At 36.7% G+C, this 23,908-nt stretch overlaps 1 protein-coding gene across 41 annotated transcripts in view; it reads right to left on the reverse strand.

The window, feature by feature from the left end:
- LRRFIP2 (LRR binding FLII interacting protein 2) overlaps positions 1-23,908 on the reverse strand; it is a 143,919-nt gene that overhangs the window by 56,208 nt on the left and 63,803 nt on the right. For 18 of the 41 annotated variants that reach the window (XM_073223653.1, XM_037014024.2, XM_073223661.1 and 15 more), the window contains 11 exons: positions 13,997-14,053; positions 13,855-13,899; positions 11,194-11,262; positions 8,704-8,745; positions 7,257-7,322; positions 5,586-5,660; positions 4,287-4,334; positions 4,157-4,201; positions 3,332-3,379; positions 2,810-2,866; positions 688-756 (listed from right to left, as the gene is read on the reverse strand). The exons of 4 other annotated variants lie outside the window; for them this stretch is intronic. In XM_073223653.1, the coding sequence (XP_073079754.1) occupies positions 688-756; positions 2,810-2,866; positions 3,332-3,379; positions 4,157-4,201; positions 4,287-4,334; positions 5,586-5,660; positions 7,257-7,322; positions 8,704-8,745; positions 11,194-11,262; positions 13,855-13,899; positions 13,997-14,053 (621 nt within the window). The remainder of the gene's footprint in view (positions 1-687; positions 757-2,809; positions 2,867-3,331; positions 3,380-4,156; positions 4,202-4,286; positions 4,335-5,585; positions 5,661-7,256; positions 7,323-8,703; positions 8,746-11,193; positions 11,263-13,854; positions 13,900-13,996; positions 14,054-23,908) is intronic. 19 more of the 41 variants (XM_037014026.2, XM_037014021.2, XM_073223654.1 and 16 more) reach the window with 13 other exon arrangements.

Raw genomic sequence — 23,908 nt, forward strand, 5'->3', positions numbered from 1 at the left:
CCTTTTTCTAACTTTAAGCTGACATACCATCCTCACCAATGTAATTTTCAAAGTATTCTTAAATATAGCAAAAATGTCATCAGTTCTCTGTTAAATTTACAGCTTCATGAAAAGAATAACCTGAAATTGTACAATCTGGATTCTAACATAGTTCTTTGCTGCCACTATAATTATTACTCTAGCTGAAGTTTAAGACCAGAATTTTTAAATTTTGCCCTCAGCGACTCTTAAAAAGTGCAAAAAGTTTAAAATATGTATGAACAATTGTTACAATCAAATAGACAGCAAGGAAAATAACCGATAGCAGCATGGTTTATAATCCATTGCTACGAGTTTTACACAATGTGGAAGCATTACTTTTGCTTGAGAAACTCTGTTTTGGTGAATTGAGCACCTAAATACATGTTCATGAAATAGCAATAAAGAATAAAAAGTGAAAATCTTTCAAATACACAATGACTGGCACACAGACATGGGCAGAGCCAAGTTATTGATGAAAGCTTACATAGCCCACAGAGAATATTCTCAGGCACATATTTTTTAAGGCAAATTATTCATATAAACTAAACTTGAGGAAAATGCTCACTTTGTCAAAAGCAAATTTCACTTTCCAATAGATTTCATGGGGTCACACACTGCTGCAATTTTAAAATTTACTGCATGTGTTTGCATGCAAACCATGCTCACCACACTCTCCCTTGGCTCATGACTGGCACGACCAGAAGACGCAATGCTTGCAGTGTCATCGTCAGCAAACTATAGATAAAAGTAGATAATGAAAAGAGGCAATATGGCTACAGGTGACTGACTGACAGTCAGCACATGAAGTAAGGTGTTAGAAAGCATGCATGTGTCCTCTATGAGCATTGTACTGGTACCATCTATGTGTGCCATTAAACAGGAAAGTTGTTCCAAGGTGTAATGAACTATCATTAAAAATCAAAAGATATTTTCAAAAAGCACAAAGAATAAAATAGTACTTTATCTTTTATTTAAGTTAAATTAAAGAAAAAAATGAGTATGAGGGGAGGGGAATGAAGAGTGAGTAAACCAGCCAAAACCATCTAGGGTCTTTGTGCTTTCTAAACCTCTAGACCTTTGGTATACCATCAGCGGTCAATAAACATAATGTTTTAGTTTCGAAGAGAAAATAAAATAATATTTTTAAGTGAAATAACAAAAGTCAAGGACAGAATTTCCTATCAGCAAGGACATTGAGATGATGATTGTTATTTTCCTTTATTTATTCCTGTGCAACTAGTGGAGGTATTTCTAACACCTTTCAGGTTTCTTCCATTTCACCAGCAGCAGACTCATCCTCAGTAGGTCTAGGTTATCTCCATTCTGACATCACTAAGAAACCATTCTGGCATTACTGAGATAATAAGTGGGAACCCAACTTGCAAATGAAATAGCATCTAGCCATCATACTTGGTACCTTAAAAATGCTACCAGACCCAAGAATTGACAAGTGGAATTTCATTACTGGGTGGGTTAAAAGTAAATGTTCTCTTTATGTGAAAAACCTTTATCTCCTTAAACAGCCCTGTGTAAATTTTTGTTCACTACATAAGTAGAATTTTTAAGAAGTGCAACTTGGAAATCTCAGGAGACTGAGCCAAACATACATGGAAAAGAATGCCCATAGAGCTCACCTATTCCACAAAGTATTAACCATTAAGAAACTGTTTTAGTAATATCTCCAATTTTGACATTGTCAACAAAGTAGCTCCTAAAGTTATTTGCTACTGGAAATGTTAATTAGTACAGTTTTCTTTGGTGGGCAGTATGGCAATACACACAATAATTTAAATATATTATACTATACTCTCTGCCCCATCATTTAATGATATGCAATTTACCTTAAAGGTACATTCATTTAAGTACACAAAAACCTATCTTGTATAACAATGTCCATTGTACAAATGTACAAACATCTATAGTAGCAAAAATCTGATGACCTAAAATCCATCAATAGGGGAGTGATTCTGAAAATGTACAACCCATGCATTAATGTAGTAATATATTGCCATTAAAAAGAATGTGCTGACAGAAAACTATCTCTAAGAGTCATTCAGCAGAAAAAGGGACATGATTTACCTTTTAAAAATCTTTTAGATGTCAAAAAAAAGAACGAAATATATCCTATCTACTGATACAAAAGGATGCCTTAAGTGAAGAATACTTGAGAAGCAGTATCGTTCAAATAAGAGCACTCATATATGCATAAAATATCTCTGAAGGGTATACAGCATAAAGGTTGCATCTGGGGAATGAAAATAAGGACAAAGGCTCAGGGGATTTTACTTTGGACTTTCTGTAAACTAATACTACTCTTAAAATTAAAAAGCTGTCTGTAATACTCCAGAAAAATTAGGTGATTACAACGTCCCAGTTTTGCCTTTTACGTAACAGTTTTTAGAAGTTAACTATCATTATTTCATCTCCCACCCTTCCACTGATGGAAGTGCTGGCTCAATGCAGGAAGCAAAGGAGAAACCAAAGGTGCCAACTCATGCACTGATTTATCACCACTGGAAACACAAGAAGTGCCACACAAACACAATCAAATTCCTTAAACATTCTAATGGCACCAGGTTCAGACTCCTTCAAGAAATTATGTGCCATGTCACGGTCATATACAGAAACCACCAGGTAGGATAAATTAGCACTTGAGTTTGTGAACTGAAGGAAAACCATAATCCATGCACAAGAGAGTGACACACAGCATGCCCTCCATATCCCAAATGGTGAGTTTAGAGTAAAGAAACCACGAGAGGCCCTAAAGCATGCAGAGTAGACAGCTCACCACAGGACTGCTTCGGGTTGAGCTTGTTCTTGACGAGTAATAACTGCATTCAGATGGCTATAAAGTTTTCAAGAAGAAAAGTTTTACAATGATGAATGATGATCAGCAATTTTCATGCTGGGAATCCAATAGAGACCTTGGACTTAGGTTGCCCCTGGCTCCAGGGCGAAGGACACTCATTCTTTTGCCTGAAACTCTACCTCACTCCCACCCTCAAGACCCACCTCCTTGGCAGGAGGGAGAGGAGAAGAGGGGAATGTGCCCCAAGAAGCACCACTCTCATCCTCTTCCTGAGGAACTAATGATCAGGAAAAGAGATTTCTCTACTTATATTCCCTTTGTACTTAAAGCTGTGATTTTTGGCAGGCCTCCCTAACAGCATGGGTAAGTCACAACTGGCGAGCTGATGGATTGCAGCTTGTAGAACAATTACAGGTCAACTTCAATGAATATTTCTTTGTAAGTAAACTGTGCCCACCTACATATCAGCCTCTTCACCCCACTCCCACCAAGTAGACTTACGGTTCGAGAACCATAGGGGTTATATAATCCACCGTCATACAGTGACACCTAAAGAACAAAGGAAATACCATCTATCTATTCAGCATCAAAGTTGTTTTGAAAATGTCCCAACTTCTTTGCAGTACTCAGTTTCAAAAATGGTTGAAGGATAGTGTGAGTGTACAGCCTCCCAAGGTGAAGGCTCTGAAGGGGATAACACTCACTTAGATGCACACACTCCTGCATTAGCCTCATGAATACTTCCGAGTCACACTTCATTTAAAAAGCACCACTGGTTACAGTATTTCCTTTCATCATCATGTTAGAAATGAGAAGAACTAACATTTATGAGTTTATTCTCTCAAAAGAGGGACAGAACAGGAAAGGAAAGTGAGGTAAAAAAGCATTTTGCCCACTGTTACATAAAATTAAGTCACAGAGCCTCAGGCTTCCAATCCACAAAAACAGGCCGCAACACAACAAAAAGCTTGAAAGCAATTGACTTGGAACGTGCATATTACACAGAGCTACTCTTCTTGCTTTCCTTAGAAGTCTGCTTGCTTTACGGGAGTCTACTATTAATGTGGCCAAGACCACAGCTGTCTCCAAGAAAAGTATGAAATCCTGTGCATGGGCAGCCATCTGACAAAAGTACGCAAGCATAGTGGGATCCACGCAAATCTACCTTCTCTATAGGAAACCAGCTCACAGCAAAGGCCTACCAACAGCTAGCAGTATCTACCACTGTAAAGAGAATACACTTATTTTTACCACTGTAGTTTTGTATTTTAAGCACAGGCAGCACATTCTACAGGACACACTGCATTAAAAGAGGAAAAAACAAACCAGACTGGCACTTCTCAGCAGACCAGAATTCACAACAGGGGAGGCCTGTGAAATAAGTACATGATTTAACCCAAAGAAAAGCAACCCAAAGGTAGCTCTGAAAGCAACACACTCCTCAGAAGGTACTAACCCTGGTGCTCTTTGATGTTGCCAGAGGGTCACTGTACAAGGAAGAAGACTGTTTAGAAACAAAAACAAAGCAAAACAAAATAATTAAGCAAAGTAAGGGAGAATTGGTCTTACCATAATGGTAATTTTATACCTCACAATTCATCAGCAATTCAAAGAGTGCCTCAGGTAGTCAAGTTAACATGTAAGTGAGAAAAACTTAGTCATCAGACGCCTTTTTGAATATCGATTTTAAGAGACAAGAAAGAAAAACAGAATAGTTTTCTATAAATGTGTTTGAGTTCTGTTGGTCTTTGAACATAAGTGCTAGGAATGGGATGACAACCTTGAAAGCACTCAGGAACAGGGCCATGGCACAGGAGGGGTGGCAGTGGTCACATCCCAGTCACCAGCAGCTCCTGTGACAATCCCATTGCTCACACGACAGATTCCTAATAGGCTTAGCCTGATACTGGGGCATCCGGTAAGTGGGCTCTGAGTTACTGCTACAAACACTTTTCCAAAGAGATGAGGAAACATATGTCAAAACAAGCCATGGACAAAGTGCCTTAGTTTAATTAGACCAGTTGTACTGGTTATAATGAATTCATGCACTAACAAAACAACATTTTTAAAAAATGAATTAAATCTTTCTTTTCATGATGTCATGTGAAGACATAATTTTCCATTCTTTTTCACTAAATCCAATCAGACATCGAAAATAAGAGTAAGTTATATGTGCAGGTTTTGACAATTATTTTAAATGTACTGTGTGACACATATTTAATGTATCATAAATATATGACATGCCAAATGCCTTCTTGAAGAAACAAGGATTCTAACTTTAAACAAATAATTACCTTCCTCTCATCCCATTTATAGTTTAAATTTTCATATGTATGTTTTAAATAAGAGAGTTTCTACTATGATGTGAATGCCTATAACTTACTCTGAAATGCATCTCCCAAAGATTTGGGTGGATGGACGGTTGTAGGGACAGATAATAATATGCTAATGAGAATACAGTAAAGTATTAATCGTAGAATCCATGGTAGGTATGTGGGTGGTTACCACACAGTTCTTTGAACTTTTTCGCATGTTAAATATTTTCATCTAGAAAAAATGGTACTCATTTACAAACATGATAATTTAACAGTTTTCATTATTTAAAGATGCACACAGAGTGTAAGAATTCAGTTACCACAAATTAGTATATATAGTGATTCACAGATTAGTTCTAACTAGTCAAAATGCAAAGTAGGGAATTAGAAATGTGTTCAAGTTGGATAAAACACATGAAGTCATAAAACTTTAGACAAACCCGAGTGTAGAAGGCAGAAGTGGGTTTGCTGTGTCTAAGACCGCTATAGTTTCTCTGGTCAAAGTATAGGCCACTCTGCAAAAAGCAAAATTAAATGCATTTTTCTTAGGTTAAAGGCTGTCAACCTAACAATACACAAAGGCAAATCTGATTAATGCCAAACCCCTTCTCCTCCAAAACAATAACTTTAAAGCACTGAATTATATTCAGTAGATGTCAAAATAACAATTAAGTCTCTCAGTAAAGACTGATATTAAAGGTTAACTTTTTCAAACCAGTCATTACTAATTTTCTTTAAAAACAAGAGCATAAACTCTCACTCAAAATGGAATGGAAAAAATAAGTGATTTGTTCTCATATACTTAGGAATGTCCTTGAAAAATGCAGGACAACTGCCTAATTGCTCCTTTTATAATCTATTTGGCAATGCCACAGAAATTATTAAACAGTCATTTTTTCCAAACTTCTCCTAGTCTCACTATTTTTCAAAAGCAACTGATCAAGTTAAATTACCAGAGAGAGCCAAGTGTGCACTAAATATGGTTTGGTCTAAAATGTCTATGGCAGGATCGTTTTCAATACACTGCACAAAGCAGGCAATGGTATATATTGTGGTCACTTGAGGGAAAGAAAACCATATCTATAAAATTCCCAATTTAACTTCTCCAGCCATCATTTTTACTCAAGGTTAAGGAAATTTAATCCACTGCTGATAAAGGACTTGTCCTCCACTGTTGACACTGCCACTGGGACAGCCCTCCTCCCACCACCCTGCCACTCTTGGCCTGCCTTCCTCACCACACACACCCTCAATGAGGCTCTGTGACTCCCCTCTCCCCAGAGCTGCAATTCTACATCCCCCAGGGCCTCTCACTCATGTCCTATCCCTTGCATCATGTCTCCCCCAACACCCTCGCACCTTTTAACCATCCAAAGCCTCCGGACCCTCTCCCCAACAGCCCCACTGGCAAGAGCTCCTCCCACAGAGCCCTGAGTTAGTGGGAACCTGGAGCTGCCCTTCCTCAGCCAGTACTGCAGCAGCCTGACAGGAAAGATGTGCCTCCAGCTCCCCAAGTGGGCATTCTGGGCACATCTTTTCCCCCACAGGAATGGTGCTCAGCAAGCTGACTAGAACGGAGAGCGCTATTAGTTCTGCACTTTAATTACATTACAGGTGAAGAGTTTTCTACAAGGCATCATGGGAACTATGCCATCACAAACTTTGTTTCTACAAGAAAATTCATTCCAAGGTCGCAAAATTTGACCTACAAACTTTCAGAAGGAAACCTATTTGTGAGTTTGGTACTGCCTATGATACCACAACTAAATCAATTGAAATTCCTAAAATAAGGATAAAAATCTCACTAACCCTGTTCTTGAGGTATAGTCCAAAGGACAGTTCATAAATGAAAATATATTCATGAACTTCTTGACACCTTCCTGACTCTAGCCCCTAGGGGTTAGCCTATACTAACTTGCTATTAAATCTTGCAAATGAAAAAATATTATTTTTAAATAAGTTTCTGATAAATCATGTTTCAGTATATAATCAAGTTTCAATAATGCCTAAGGAGCACACCAAAGTACTCCTAATTCTTAAGTTCCCTACAAGTACTCAGTGAATCTTACAGCAATGCAAGACACTGTGATATGAGACACAAAAGAACTAACCAGCAGGTCTTTATGAGAACCAGAAGATCTCTTCTTCATTCCGTAAGAGTGACTATAAGAATGATTCTGGAAGTAAATATCTGAAGTTAAATTTAACAATCATGTAGTGAATTCTTAAAAATAATTTAATAAATTCATCTTAAAATTATACACAGAAAGGTCCAAATGAGATACAGGGTAGGATGCATGCAATCTATTTCTCATTACATTAGTATTGTAACAAATACTAAATAGTGTTGGAGCAAAATGTCTGCATTGGCATGCTTTTCTTTGTATTATCCTCAAACTGTCAGAACAGGCAAGCAATAAAGAGTGTTATTACATGTGTAAAATATCATTTATCCAAAACTGTCTGTAATGTCTAAAGGTGCATGTTTGGTACACGATGCACTGCACTCAACTGACTGAGAGATACAAAGGACATGATATGGCCTTGCCCAAGACAGGGCTCTCAACACAAGCTAGTCGTCCCACAGCATGTGCTGCTCAGGAATAAAACAGCCCTGGTAGCAGCACTATTATACAATAACCTTATATCTAAGTCCTTTGAAGACAGCATTGTCTCAATAAACACCTTCTCCCAGGAGTACAGAGCCAAGTGTGTAGGGGCAGGATAAAGGACAGCAATACTACTAATCAGATCAGCTGGTAAACAAGAAACCCAATCTAGGTATGTACTGCTCGCCCGAAATGAGCAGGTGCAGATAAAAGGGTCTGACCCATCAACCGTCTGCTCGAGGCAAATCATTGGGCATATGCACAGCTAGATCCTGAACCAATGATTATAAACTCATTTCCCTTCTTTCAATATGAATATCTTTCCTTTTATACATTATCTTGAACATTTTAAGAAATGTCTATAGAGTCTATTGACATAGTATTAACCCAAGAAAAACATGCCATAACTAAACATCCTTGGCTGGAATGACATACCATGAAACACAAACCAAATCAGGCAAAAATAAGTGGATGTGACTGATGTTTCAGGTATCATCTGTCACTGCTGGACGTTTTCTGTTTAGCAACCTCACACCTGCTGGCTTATGACACAACATGAAACACAGGAGGGCCTGTGATGCCATAGTTTAGTGTGTATCAAAACACTGCTATGTCTTCCAGGCAACAGATAACACGAAACATGTCTTGCAGGGCAATGAGTGTGTGTCAACTGAGTGGCTCATCAGTTTAAGAAAAGATACTACTACCGATCTTAAGCCTAAACAGGGAAGCAAAGAATTTTTATCTGACCTTGAAATTCCAAAAGAAAAAATAATTCAAATGTTAAATTATGTCACAATTGCAAAACAATAGTTTTTGCTTTGTTGGCCACACTGTTTTCCCTAAAACACCACAACAAACCTGTGAAAGTCAGTCATAATCTATGATTAGCATCATTAGGTGTTTGTAAAGTAAAACTACATTTAACACAAAGTCATGCATTACATACTAATGAAGAAAGTCTTGACGATCTATCCTTGAGAGCATCATACTGGATTTCAGAAGAAGGTGAAAGTTGGTTGTATTTCCAAAATCAGAAATATAAAGAGGGAAAAAAAAAGTAACATTTGCAAAATTATTTAAAATGCAGCAGTATTTTAAAAGCCCAAAATTATTAAACAGAAAGGCTGTTACATTTGATTTAAAGAATACCCCCTAGTCTTCCCTAGAATAAGTTACTGATAAACTGTATGTATATGTAAAACTGCATGTTCTCCTTCAATTCAGACTTCGTAATCAGTAATGGCGGGATGATTCAAACTCCGTACACTATAGTACAGAACATCCTAAGAAAGCCTTTAAATGCAAGAATCAAGCATTCTGACATCAGAAGGTGTCTTCCTTTTTATTACTCTGATTGTTACCATCATTTTCCATCATTGGAAACAAGCACAAAGCAAGGCATGGGCAGACAGCGAAGCTAGAGCACATGACTAACATAATCAAGGCTCATAAAAGACAACTGCCGCATCACAACAGGGTGGGGAGGCCAGTTCCCTGGGAGCGCCTGTGTACACACACCTGAAAAACCTCCTCCTCATAAACCTTCCCTATTAAAAACACTGAACAAAACTACAAACTTGGTCTGAACAAAATGTGGAATACAGAGTATACAACCAAATGTGGTTAAATGTAAATTGAAGAAAAATAGATAATATTTTGGTAAGACCAGAAAAAAACCATTTCATGTAGGGTCTTTAAAAAATAAGATTAATTCATGCAGCACCGCATTTCAGATCCAAGAAACTGAATTAAATAATAATAAACTACTACTAATAATAAATTACTAAACAATAAATAAATAAATAACTTATAATTTGTGGTTTCCTAACTTTGTTTTCTAAGCATTTTAGATTACATTTCTTAAGCAACCTTACCCAGAAGAGCAATGTATAAACAAAAGCAGTAACAAGTTCCCCAGGTAGTCTAATAAAAATATTTTTCATTTACAACTCTTATCCCCATTTAGGATGTTAGGGAATGTTATTCAAAGACCTGATCTAACATAATACTTTCCTAAATGTGGGGTGCAACTCATTAATAGTTCATAAAACCAATGTATGGTTTTAATCAGCACATTAACAAAATGAAATAAATAGAAGAGAATAATATTAGTGACTTGTACACAGTAAGAGAATATATAATGTTGTGAAACTTTTGTTTCAATAATATATTTTATATACTTATATAACAAAAACTCACAGGCACATAACTGCTTACGTATACTGGACCATGGTGTAATACGTATTTCTTGTTGCAGAGGTCACAATTTTTAAAAGCTTAAAATATACTATAAGACCAAATTATAGTTTAGTTCTAATAAAATGCTAATATATCAGACAGAACAAAGGCCTCCTTCATGCCCAATGAGATGGTTATTTGCAAAAGATATTGCAGACACTCCCCAAAACACATTTCAGAAACATAAGGCTCAGTGGTACAATTTTACCACTGGTATAAGTTCAGTGAAATGGTATTGTAACAAATACTAAATAGTGTTGGAGCAAAATGTCTGCATTGGCATGCTTTTCTTTGTATTATCCTAAAACTGTCAGAACAGGCAAGCAATAAAGAGTGTTATTACATGTAAAATATCATTTATCCAAAACTGTCTGTAATGTCTAAAGGTGCATGTTTGGTAAAGGATGAAGGTAAATGATGAAGGGTGCTCCCAGGGAACTGGCCCCCCCACCCTGTTGCAATGGTAAAAACATCAACGTAAGTTGAGTGACATTTCTCTGAAAATAAAGTTCCTTCACTACAGAAATTTCACTTATGTTTTTTCTTGATTAACAAAATATTTTTTGTTTTAAAAAAGCCCATGATGAAAATATGTATTACTCAAGCCGCACTTTCTTGCATATAAATATTCCATCCTCCCAACCAGATAAGTTCTTTGAAGAGAATAGTCATGTCTCATTTCTTGTCATCCTCTCGGTAGCACCAGTGGCATTTTACAAAGGCATAGGATTTAACAAGCAGAACTGAAATGGACCTATTTCAATTTTCCTTTTCTAAAATATAAAAGGAGTTCAGCTGGTTTTTAAAAAGTACTAAATCTATCTGGTAGTAAAATCCACAATAAAGCAATCCCAAGCACTAAGACAACTGAGTAAACAAAAAGAACCCCCCTAATATATGCCAGTTGATGTTTATGTTCTTTAAAAACAAATGATTCATCAAAGGAGGGAGAACTGAAAATATTAAGGGCTTTAGCTAAAACATTTCCAAATTTGCTATTATAACCTATCAAAAAAATATCTTTTGACTCTCAAAGTTTTCATTTTTCATTTAGAAATAAAAAGTACAGCAAACATGGAAATATAAGTTCAGCAAGTGTCAGTTTCTCTATGAATGTACCTATTACTCAAACCCCAGAACTCTGAGAGTCACCACTGATGAAAAATACTAACACTATACATTTTTCTGAGCTACACACCATGATGTCCTTCCTTTTGGGTGTACTGGCTCTGCTCCAGTGTGTCCCAGTTGTGTCCTTCGATGAGTTCTTCCATGGAATAAACAGTAAGTTACAAAGCACAAATTGCAAGCATATTAAAATTAAATTCATTAAAATCATACCAAGTCTATTGATATATAAATAGAAACTAATACATAGAACAGTAAAATCTCCACCAATGAGGAATTGCAGTGTATTCTTACTGCTCTGATTCAACATCACCTCCTCTTCTAATTTTGGACCTCTCCTTTATAGTCTTCTTGTATTTCAGTATATAAAGCAGTGACCAAGCATTTGTAAGATGTTTTTGAAGGCAGATTGTTTTTTAAGGAAACAGATTGTTTAGATTCTAAATTCAGTGCTCTGATTTAGTCCTTCCTCCCCAAGCCTCTCATTCAGTCTTGAACTATCTTTGCTCTGTTTATTTTTATACAGAATATCTACAGCACTGATACTGTTTCCAGCACAAATACCTTTTGGCAGGCCACCTTTCAAGAAGGTACTATGTAAAAGTTAACAGAAAGATCAAAGTCCTAAGAATTCAGCATAACACCATAAAACCTTGGCCTCACATCCTCAGGTACTGCTAATGTTCATACATCAATGCAAGGTCCCAAAGTGTTAAGGCTTTTAAATACATGGCTCATGGTAAGGCTTTAAAAATAACTGGGAGAGAAATACCAAAACCCTCAAATTATATAGCAAACCCCAATAAAATTTAGTTCAGTGTTTAGGCCATCACAGAGAATAAAAACTGTCTACATATTCAGCTTAATGGAGTTAGTAAACGAATTTAAAAAGCAAATAATTGGATGAAAACTTAGAACTCCCAATTATCTAGCTAAAAGAAAGTATCTCAATTATATTTATTTTAAAGAATATCATTAGTGAGCTTTCAGACTTACCTCTAGGAAAGTCTAAATATTTTAAATGTGCTGGATGTACACTCTTCCAGAGTAAAGTACTAGAGTTTCCTCTAGAGTGGAAAATTTTTATTAATCTTTAAATTCACACACAGATTTTTTTAATTATTAAGAGTTTACTTCTTGTCCCATAGTAGCAAATTTTCATAATTACCATAATGAAATAAAATAGTGTAAGAGCTCTAGTTTTATCTTAAATTCATTTAACAATATAATTTCCATAGAAAGAAATCAACCTCATTACATTGTAGACACTCTGGGTAAACAATTCCTTTTTAATTTAATTACAGGTTTCTTTTTTTGTTTGCTTGCAGATCTGATTTAAAGCCTCCTAAATTAGGTTGAACTTGGATGTTTTTACTGTTAGGTTAAACTACTATATAATCAAGTTTCCCAAAGACCACATACCAATTTACAAATAACCAGCTTGGTAATAACTGTGGGAAACTTTGCACTATGAACATTATAATAGAAAGCAAAGGAAAAGCCATAAATTTTTTAAGGAGGGGACAGGATTATTTTCAAAGCCTTCAGCACTTAACTTTTAACCTTTTGTTGACTACCTACCCAGTTCTTTTCAAAGCATTTAAAGAGAAAAGCGAAAACAAAAACAAAAACAAAAAACCTCCAGGGAGAAGCATGACAAGTACATTATTTTAAAGTCTTTCTCCTTTATTCTTCATGCATAAGCTACTGATTAGATTTCTGTAAAGGCTTATTAACAGTCTTATAAAAATCTAAACTTTTGTATTTAACCAAACATTTATGATTCAAACACTAACTTACCAACTTACTCTAAAAAGAGAAGACTACATTCATCAATAAGAAATATAATCAGAGTAAAGGATTATTTAAGAATACAAACACATCAGTAACTTATATACAGGAACACACTGTTTATTATCATGTATTTTAATACAAGATGGGAAGAAAACCAGACTTGGAGAAAATTAACAAATATAGACTTTAACGTGAAAGATAATTTTACTGATGAAAAATCTAGATGTAAGTGTGTGTGTGTATATATATATATATATATATATATATATATATATATATATATATATATAAATGTATGTATATATATATAAAATCAAAGTTCAATTAAAGGCATTGCTTTAAGGTTTAAGAAGAGATCATTATCTTAGCACAACATGTAATCCATTAATGAGAGACTTCTCATTTACCTTCTTTTATAACAATGTATGATAAAAACCTGAGACATACTACAAAATATTCATCAAGATGCTGATGCAAGATAATTTCTGTAAACATGACAAGCAGAGAATTTTTCAAATCAGTAGCTCAGTTTTCCCATATAATGAAACTACAGTCACCCAAGCCCCAAACCTATTTCAAATTTAATAAATTGTCATTTTAAAAAATATGAAAGAAAAAATATGAAACTTAGAGCCAAAAAGATGTGATTCCATAAAATCAATCATAATTTTTCAAAATCAAAGGTCCTTTTATAGAAAAAGAACAAATACATATATTAATAGGTGAAAATATTTATGATTCTGGAATTGATTTACCTATAGCAACAATTTGGCAGAAAGCATCAGTTTCTGATCAAAGAACTTTGCCAGTATTTTCTATTTTTTTTAAAAAGGCAAAGGAATGTATGAACACTATCAGATTCTTTAGGCAACGATGCTGCAGAAAACTTGTGCACACAAGCTTTGCTCGCGTGGTGTAAACAACTTAAAATACCAACCCTGTGACTGCCAAGACTTCGAGTGGACAGTGCATCCTCAACTCCCTGATGAAATAAAAACAAACATAGTATGAATTTGTGAGTGACTACATGAAATTAATGAGGAACAGTATTAGGGGCATGTTTATAGGTTATTACAAACCAAGTAAGGACGATGATGACTGGCCCGGTGGGAATACCTGGCCCGTTCTGAATCTTCCTGGGAAAGGAGAAAGTACAAGGAGAGTTAATCACTGAACAGAGGGTTGTCCACCAGAACAACTAGGCAAAGAACAGTCAGTTAAGAACACAGGAGCCCTCTCCTTACACCAGGCAGGGGTGGACAATCCAGCTTCAAAAGCTGAGTTGGGAGCAGCCACATACTTCAGTTGGAAAGAAATTGGAAATAATCTTTGCAATGTCTATGCAATGTACAAGTGTACGTATGCCTGACCAGTTGTAGAATGTAATCTATATATGACCAAGAGAGCTCAATAAACCAAGATAAAAATAAGCAAGTATACTTAACAAACAAAAAACTGAGTTCAGCATTAAAAGCAGCATTCTATCTATTTTTATTGTGAATGTTAGTTTATGTAAAGCAGGACAAAATGTTTATTACAGATGTAGTTTAAGGAGATAGTGTATTGCTTTCAAAGGATTTGGATTATAATTTTGTACTCAATGCAAAGAATTTCTTTTATCTTTCACTACTCTAACTGGAAAAGAAAAGAACAACCAAACGAAACAGTCCTAGACTGTGTGTCGTTACTATGAAAAATGACTTACAATTAGAGGAAACTGGATAAGTATTTTAGAGTTGGTAAAGTTATCTCAAGAGTTATGCCTTATGAAAACTGTAAAAAAAAACTGACCACAGTCTAACAGTTGACTGAATTAAATGCAATTCTAAACTTTTCCACATTGACTTATTAGCAATGGAGTGTTAAGTCCTAGGTCCCGGGAAATCAAAAGACTAGGCCCTAGAATCTAATTAACAAACAATAAGAGCTTTCAATCTTTCAGAATTTCAAAGTCCAAAGCGTTAAAGTAATTTTCATTGACTAAGAATCTGCACACAACTGTCCAACTGGGTTCACAGCTAATCAATACTGTCTTTTACAAAATGAATCAACACTTCAATACCCATATCAACACAGCAGGCAGAACAAATAGACGTGGGTATGCTTACCATTTATTTAAAATACAAAACAGTCATTCAGCTGAAACACCACAATTTTATGCCTTATTTTGGTCATGGTCTTTGAGTGTAATTCCAAAAACCCCTGGGTGTCATCTGTGTGTACACTGATGCAGTTGATCAATCTGTTCAGATGTCTGTTTACAGGTACTAATATGACTCAATACTTCAGTACCAACAGAGTGCTCTGATCATTAGGAACTCATCACTGATTTATGTTTTTGCTATGTAATAGACATGAGTAATCTGCAAGAAGCCAAGCAAATTTCTTCTTTTTCTTTCACTATCAGGTGATACACCACCAAAGTCCTGAGGACCCATGCACTAGCACACCAGGGTAGGTGCAGTTTATTAAATGGTGACCAGTTCTAGGCTAGATAGTTTGGTTAAAGAGTCCTGTGCTACACAGGAGGGTTAATTTTACATGACCCTATCCAGCATTATTTGGGGTGTTGGGGTGGCATGCATGCTTTAATGTTTAATGTTTCCTTTTTTTCTATCTTTTCTTTTCATTCCACCTACTATATAAGAGCACTTTTTAAAAACCTACCTCTACCTCTTTTTAAAACCTACCCATTAAAGATGCAGCAGAGAGATGAATTCATATTTATTTTAAATTATGCCTATTATAAAAATAATTCTAAACAAAAATACCTTACTATTAATAAACGTGTACATTTAAACAGCTTTCCTTTTTGGCCCCATTTGAAAAAATGGCCTAAAACGACTTCAGAAGACCACAGAATAAAATGTAAATTGGAACTGAGGAAAGATAGTTTACTTCACAGTCATAAACTACATCTTAAAACAGCACTGTCCGACATTGCTGTGACAGTGGAAATGTTCTGTCCATGCTGTCTAAATGGTAGCCACTAGCCACATGTGGCTATTAAGCAATCTGAAATGCTAGAAGTACAGCTGAGAAAATAAATTTTTAATTTTTATCAATTTAAATCTAAATCTAATTACCCACTCATGGCTGACAGTACTGTGCAAACAGTAAGGCAATCTCAGAGCACATTTTTATTATACAAAAAAAAATGTAAACACATTTAGCGAAGAGGCTGCCACGCAGCGGTACCACCCTCAGGTACAAAGGCAGGCATTAGGTAGTTTTTAATTATTGCCCCACCTTGAATGCTCACATGTGGAAAATATGAGGGAAATAGGAGGAAACCCTTGCATGAAAGAAAAAACCCTAGAAATAACCCAAGAATTATTTTGAAGAACTAGAAAGGTCCTTTGAGATCACCTAGTCTAATGCCCTCACTTTACAGTAAAGAAAACTGCAGCACAAAAATATTAGTATCTACAAAGTCAAAAAGCTGGGACCCTAATTCAAACCTTCTGACTCACCAGACCACTGAACCAGGAAGATACATCTCACGCTGACTAACTGTACTCTGGTTATGTAGAAAGAACATGAAGCAAATGGCAAGGTATCCTGGTTTTTACTCAGAGATTTTTCCCTCTCTGGAAGAACAAAAAGCTTCATTTCCCAGGTATTTCTAGAGTAGTATTTAAATTGCCAATTGGCTTTTCTTGAATTAACAGTACAGGGGCCAGTAAAAAAAAAGTCAGCAACCTGTGGTTTTTAGGTACCAATTACTAGGCAAACTATCTCTCTCCACCAGAGTCAATGAAAGAATACATTTTTGTTGCTCCGAGGGTCCTTGTTAGTATAAAGGAACCAAGGCTGAACAAACAGGACAATGCCCTGAAAGATGCATATATATTGTTCAGGGCTTTCTGGAAAATCATGTTCTGAAACATTTAAAGTATATTAATGGAAATGAAACATACTCTGCTTTCCAAAGTTCATTTGATGTGAGGATGCAGTGGTTTTATGTTTTAAAAGAAAACAAAACAAGGAGGATTAAAGACGTCAGTGTGAGAGGTAAGACAGAGACTACCTCCTAAAACCACGTATAATACGAAAATATAATTAATACAACTAATCCTGAGAGAGCAACAGGAGAGAGGACTGCGCCAGACTGCATACACCTGGAGAGCAGACCTCATGGAACAGGGTAACAAACCAAAGCTGTGCCCCAGTGGGACCAAGCCCTTCCCCCACCCCAGCTCACCAGCTGGAGTAAGAGAAACTGAACAGGAAAGGAGTAGAGGCCTGGGAGTGCTGAATACCAAACTCCAGAGATCTGCTCTGGGAGCACAAACATATATTTCATGGTGCTTTCATGATACTCTCATGATTATGGGGTTGGAAAGCTAAGACAGGCAGAATTCCTGGAGACTGAGATTCCAGCCGCTTGTGGAAAGCAGGGATCCATATCTGGCTGCTCAGGGACAAAAACTTACACCTTTGTGCTCGGCCCACTGGCTCAGGCAGTGGAGACAGGCACAACAGCCAGGAAGCAGGAAACAGCTCTTTCCTCCCCCGAGGCACCAATCCCACTCCCCTGTGACCCCCGACATTGCTTCAGGGGCTGAGCACCTCCAGAGAGTAGAGCTTCTGGACAATAGACAGCGCCATACACAAATATGAAATGCCAAAGGAACCTGGTCCAGAGTAAAATTAATATAACCCCTGAGAAAGATGACATGGACCTTGTGACTCTTCCTGAAAGGGAGTTCAAAATAAAAATCATTAACATGCTAATGGAGGTACAGAAAGATATTCAAGAACTCAGGAATGAATTCTAGTTGGAGATCCAATTGTTGAAGAGCACAATGGAGGGTATTAAAAGCAGACTGGATATGGTAGAGATGATAAATGAAATAGAAACTAGTGAAGAGGAATACAAAGAACCTGAGGCACAGAGAGAAAAAAGGATCTCTAAGAATGAAAGAATATTGAGAGAACTGTGAGACCAATCAAAATGGAAAAATATTCACATTAGACGGGTACCAGAAGAAGAAGAGAGAAAGGGATAGAAAGTGTCTTTGAGGAAGTAATTGCTGAAAACTTCCCCAATCTGGGGAAGGAGATAGTCTCTCAGGCCATGGAGATCCACAGATCTCCCAACAAAAGGGACCCAAGGAGGACAACATGAAGACATGTAGTAATTAAAATGACAAAGATTAAGGATAAAGACAGACTGTTAAAAGCAGCCAGAGGGAGAAATAAGATCACATACAAAGGAAAGCCCATCAGATTTCTCAGCAGAAACCTTACAGACCAGAAGGGAGTGGCATGATGTATTTAATGCCATAAAGCAGAAGGGCCTGGAACCAAGATTACTTTATCCAGCAAGATTATCATTTAAATTTGAAGGAGGGATTAAACAATTTCCAGATAAGCAAAGGCTGAGAGAATTTACCTCCCACAAACCATCTCTACAGTCTATTTTGGAGGGACTGCTATAGACGGAAGTGTCCCTAAGGTTTAATAGCTGTCACCAGAGGAAATAAAACCACTGCAAAGAAAGTAGAACAGCTAATTACTAAGCAAATGCAAAATTAAATTAACTATCCCCAAAGTCAATCAAGGGATAGACAAAGAGTACAAAATATGATACCAAATACATAAAGAATGGAGGAGGAAGAAAAAGGAGGAGAAAAAGAAAGAACCCTTAAACTGTGTTTTTAATAGCATATTAAGTGAGTTAAGTTAGAGTCCTTGATAGTAAGGAAGTTAACCTTGATCCTTTGGTAACCACAAATCTAAAGTCTGCAATGGCAATAAGTACATACCTACCGATAATCACCCTAAATGTAAAGGGACTGAATGCACCAATCAAAAGACACAGAGTCACTGAATGGATAAAAAAACAAGACCCATCTATATGCTGCCTACAAGAGACTCACTTTAAACCCAAAGATATACACAGACTAAAAGTGAAGGGATGGAAAAAGATATTTCATGCAACTAATAGAGAGAAAAAAGCAGGAGTTGTAGTACTTTTATCAGACAAAATAGACTACAAAACAAACAAAGCCACAAGAGACAAAGAAGGACATTACATAATGAGAACAGGGTCAATCCAACAAGAAGATATAACCATTATAAATATCTATGCTCCCAACACAGGAGCACCTATATATGTGATACAAATACTAACTGAATTAAAAGGGGAAATAGAATGCAATGCCACTCTGAAGGACAGATCAACCAAACAGAAAATAAGTAAGGACACAGAGGCACTGAACAACACATTAGAACAGATGGGTCTAACAGACATCTACAGAACTCTACACCCAAAAGCAGCAGGATACATATTCTTCTCAAGTGCACATGGAACATTTTCAATAATAGATCATATACTAGGCCACAAGAAGAGCCTCAGTAAATAAAAAAAGATTGAAATTGTACCATCCAGTTTCTCAGATCACAAAGGTATGAAACTAAAAATAAACTACGCAAAGAAAATGAAAAATCCCACAAACACATGGAGGCTTCATAACATGGTCCTAAATAACCAATGGATCAATGACCAAATAAAAACAGAGATCAAGCAATATATGGAGAAAAATGACAACAATAATTCAACACCACAAAATCTGTGGGATGCAGCCAAGGCCATGCTAAGAGGAAAGTAGCAATCCAGGTCTACCTCAGGGAAGAAGAACAATCCCATATAAGCAGTCTAAACTCACAATTAATGAAACTAGGAAAGGAAGAACAAATGAGACCCAAAGTCAGTAGGAGGGACATAATAAAGATTAGAGCAGAAATAAATAAAATTGAGAAGAATAAAACAATAGAATCAATGAAAGCAAGAGCTGGTTCTTCGAGAAAATAAACAAATAGATAAACCCCTAGCCAGACTTAACAAGAAAAAAAGAGAGTCTACACACATAAACAGAATCAGAAATGAGAAAGGAAAAATCACTATGGACACCACAGAAATACAAAGAATTATTAGAGAATATTATGAAAAATTATATGCTAACAAACTGGACAACCTGGAAGAAATGGACAACTTTCTATAAAAATACAACCTTCCAAGGCTGATCAAGGAAGAAACAGAAAATCTGAACAGACCAATTACTAGCAACAAAACTGAACTGGTAATCAAAAAACTACCTAAGAACAAAACTCTTGTACTAGATGGCTTCACCGCTGAATTTCATCAAACATTTAGTGAACACCTAATACACATCTTCCTTAAAGTTTTCCAAAGAGTAGAAGAGGGAATACTTCCAAACTCATTCTATGAGGCCAGCATCACTCTAATACCAAAACCAGGCAAACACACCACCAAAAAAGAAAATTACAGACCAATATCCCTGATGAACATAGATGCAAAGATACTCAACAAAATATTAGCAAACCGAATTCAAAAATACATCAAAAAGATCATTCATCATGATCAAGTAGGATTCATTCCAGGGATGCAAGGATGGCACAACATTAGAAAATCCATCAACATCATCCACCACATTAACAAGAAGGACAGAATCCACATGATCATGTCCATAGATGCTGAAAAAGCATCTGACAACATTCAACATCCATTCATGATAAAAACTCTCAACAAAATGGGTATAGAGGGCAAGTACCTCAACATGATAAAGGATATATATGACAAACACACAGCCAACATCATACTTAACAGCGAGAAGCTGAAAGCTTTTCCTTTAATTTTGGGAACAAGACAGGGATGCCCACTTTCCCCACTTCTATTCAACATAGTACTGGAGGTTCTAGCCACGGCAATCAGACAACACAAAGAAATACAAGCCATTCAGATTGGCAAGAAAGAAGTTAAACTGTCCCTGTTTGCAGATGACATGATATTGTACATAAAAAACCCTAAAGAATCCACTCCAAAACTACTAGAACTAATATCTGAAATCAGCAAAGTTGCAGGATACAAAACTAATACACAGAAATCTGTGGCATTACTATACACTAACAATGAACTAGCAGAGAGAGAAATCAGGAAAACAATTCCATTCACAGTTGCATCAAAAAGAATAAAATACCTAGGAATAAACCTATCCAAGGAAGTGAAAGACCTATACCCTGAAAACTACAAGACAAGACACTCTTAAGAGAAATTAAAAAAGATACCAGTAAATGGAAACTCATCCCATCCTAATGCATAGGAAGAATTAATATTGTCAAAATGGCCATCCTGCCTAAAGCAATCTATAGATTCAATGCAATTCCTATCAAAATACCAATAGCATTCTTCAATGAACTAGAGAATATCGTTCTAAAATTCATATGGAACCACAAAAGACCTCGAATAGCCAAAGCAATTCTGAGAAGGAAGAATAAAGCTGGTGGCATTACGTTCCCCAACTTCAAGCTTTACCACAAAGCCACAGTAATCAAGACAATTTGGTACTGGCACGAGAACAGACCCATGGACCAATGGAACAGACTAGAGAGCCCAGATATAAACCCAAGCATATATGGTCAATTAATGTACGATATAGGAGCTATGGACATATAGCAGGGAAATGACAGCCTCTTCAACAGCTGGTGTTGGCAAAACTGGACAGCTACATGCAAGAGAATGAAAACTGGATTATTGTTTAACCCCATACACAAAAGTAAACTCAAAATGGATTAAGTCATGAATGTAAGTCATGAAACTCTTAGAAGACAACACAGGCAAACATCTCCTGAATATAAGCATGAGCAACTTCTTCCTGAACGCATCTCCTTGAGCAAGGAAAACAAAAGCAAAAAATAACTCGTGGGAATACATCAAACTAAAAAGTTTCTGCACAGCAAAGGACACCATCAACAGAACAAAAAGGCATCCTACAGTATGGGAGAATATATTTGTAAATGACATATCCAACAAGGGGTTAACATTCAAAATACATAAAGAACTTACACGCCTTAACACACAGAAAGCAAATAACCCTACTAACAATAGGACAGAGGATATGAAGAGACAGTTCTCCACAGAAGAAATTCAGATGGCCAACAGACACATGAAAAGATGCTCCACATCACTAATCATCAGGCAAATGTAAATTAAAACCACAATGAGATATCACCTCACACCAGTAAGGATGGCCAGCATCGAAAAGACTAAGAACAACAAATGCTGGTGAGGATGTGGAGAAAGGGGTACCCTCCTACACTGCTGGTGGGAATGTAAGCTAGTTCAACCATTGTGGAAAGCAATATGGAGGTTCCTCAAAAAACTAAAAATAGAAATACCATTTGACCCGGGAATCTCACTCCTTGAAATTTACCCAAAGAATAAACTTCTCAGATTCAAAAAGACATATGCACCCCTATGTTTACTGCAGCACTTTTTACAATAGCCAAGATATGGAAGCAACCTAAGTGTCCATCAGTAGATGAAGGAAGAGGTGGTACATATACACAACAGAATACTATTCAGCCATAAGAAAGAAACAAATCCTACCATTTGCAACAACATGGATGGAGCTGGAGGACATTATGCTCAGTGAAATAAGCCAGGCGGAGAAAGACAAATGCCAAATGATTTCCCTCATTTGAGGAGTATAACAATGAAGCAAAACTGAAGGAACAAAATAGCAGCAGACTCAGAGACTCCAAGAAGGGACTAGTGATTACCAAAGGGGAGGGGTCTGGGAGAGTGGGTAGAGAAGGAGGGAGAAGGGGATTGAGGGGTATTATGTTCAGTACACATGGTGTGCAGGATCACGGAGAGAACAGTGTAGCACAGAGAAGGCACATAGTGTATCTGTGGCATCTTACTACATTGATGGACAGTGACTGCATTGGGGTATGGGTGGGGACTTGATAGTATGGGTAAATGTAGTAACCACATTGTTTTTTTTCATGTGAAACCTTCATAAGAGTGTATATCATTCATAACTTAATAAAAAAAATAAATATTAAAAAAAAAAGAAAAAAACAGAACAAAAAAAAACTCCACAACCCCTTGAATACGACTGCCATCTTCTTCGTCAACAAATAATATTCAAATAGAGGCTTGAGCCATTCCTTCAGTTTTGAATTAGGAAATTCAGAAACTGCATTTACTCTTTCAGGTCACCAACATGCTACTGATTGAGACATCCCCTTAAAAACAGCATTATTGGCTAAACTAAGACTATCTGGAACCCAGAAAGACATAGACCTTTCTTCTTGGTCCTTCACCTTGTAACCCATCAGCCGATGCAGTGTTCTCTCATACCTTAAAATTCTAGCTCTGCCAATTACAAGCAAGTTGTTTTCTCTGCCAATTCTTTATCCCCTTGTCTGAAACATGTAGGTAATGGTGTCTGTCTTATAATGTGAAATGAAAATGTGTGTGCAAGCACTAGCACAGTGTTAGCATCCAGCACACACCAGTTAGCCGCACCCTTGAACCTCACCCCCTTGCTTTCCCTATTCACTTTCCAGCATCCCCCCACAAAAAGAGCATTAAAATTAGGAGAAATGGTTAATAGGAAAGATTCTGCCTTCTATAGCTGACAATCCTACTGTTTGTACATACATTATTTATTTTATTATGAATTTACGAGTAATTTATATTTAACTTTGTGACTCTCACCTGCCAACTTCTACTATAGGCTGGCAAACAGAATGCAATGAGATGGACAAAGGGTAAGAAGTGAGAGGAAATTTGAAAGGAGTAAAAGCAAGTGTCAGAAGAGGTTAGAGTGGCAATTACTGCCTCTGAAACTAACTGCATCTTCTCTGCATGTCCAGGTCCTGGCTATAATTCAGGACTTGGGCTAGTCACCACCTTCATTTTAAGCCTCCAGCACAAACTGCTCCCCTTTCCACAAAAATCTAGCATACTCATGGCCTGAACTGCACACATTTCACAGAAACAAAAAATGTATTTATCCTGATGGCCTTATGTGGATAAAATGAAAGTTCCTGTGGCTAGGATTCTCACCTGGCCCTGGCTGGCTAGCTCACTACACACGTATGGGCAATACATTTCTATAGACTCTATATAAAGAGCTCTGCCCAGTGCTCTGGGTGACATGATGGCAGGGCTT

Source organism: Manis javanica, chromosome 15 (genome assembly GCF_040802235.1).
Source record: "Manis javanica isolate MJ-LG chromosome 15, MJ_LKY, whole genome shotgun sequence".
Classification (NCBI taxonomy): Eukaryota; Metazoa; Chordata; class Mammalia; order Pholidota; family Manidae; genus Manis; species Manis javanica.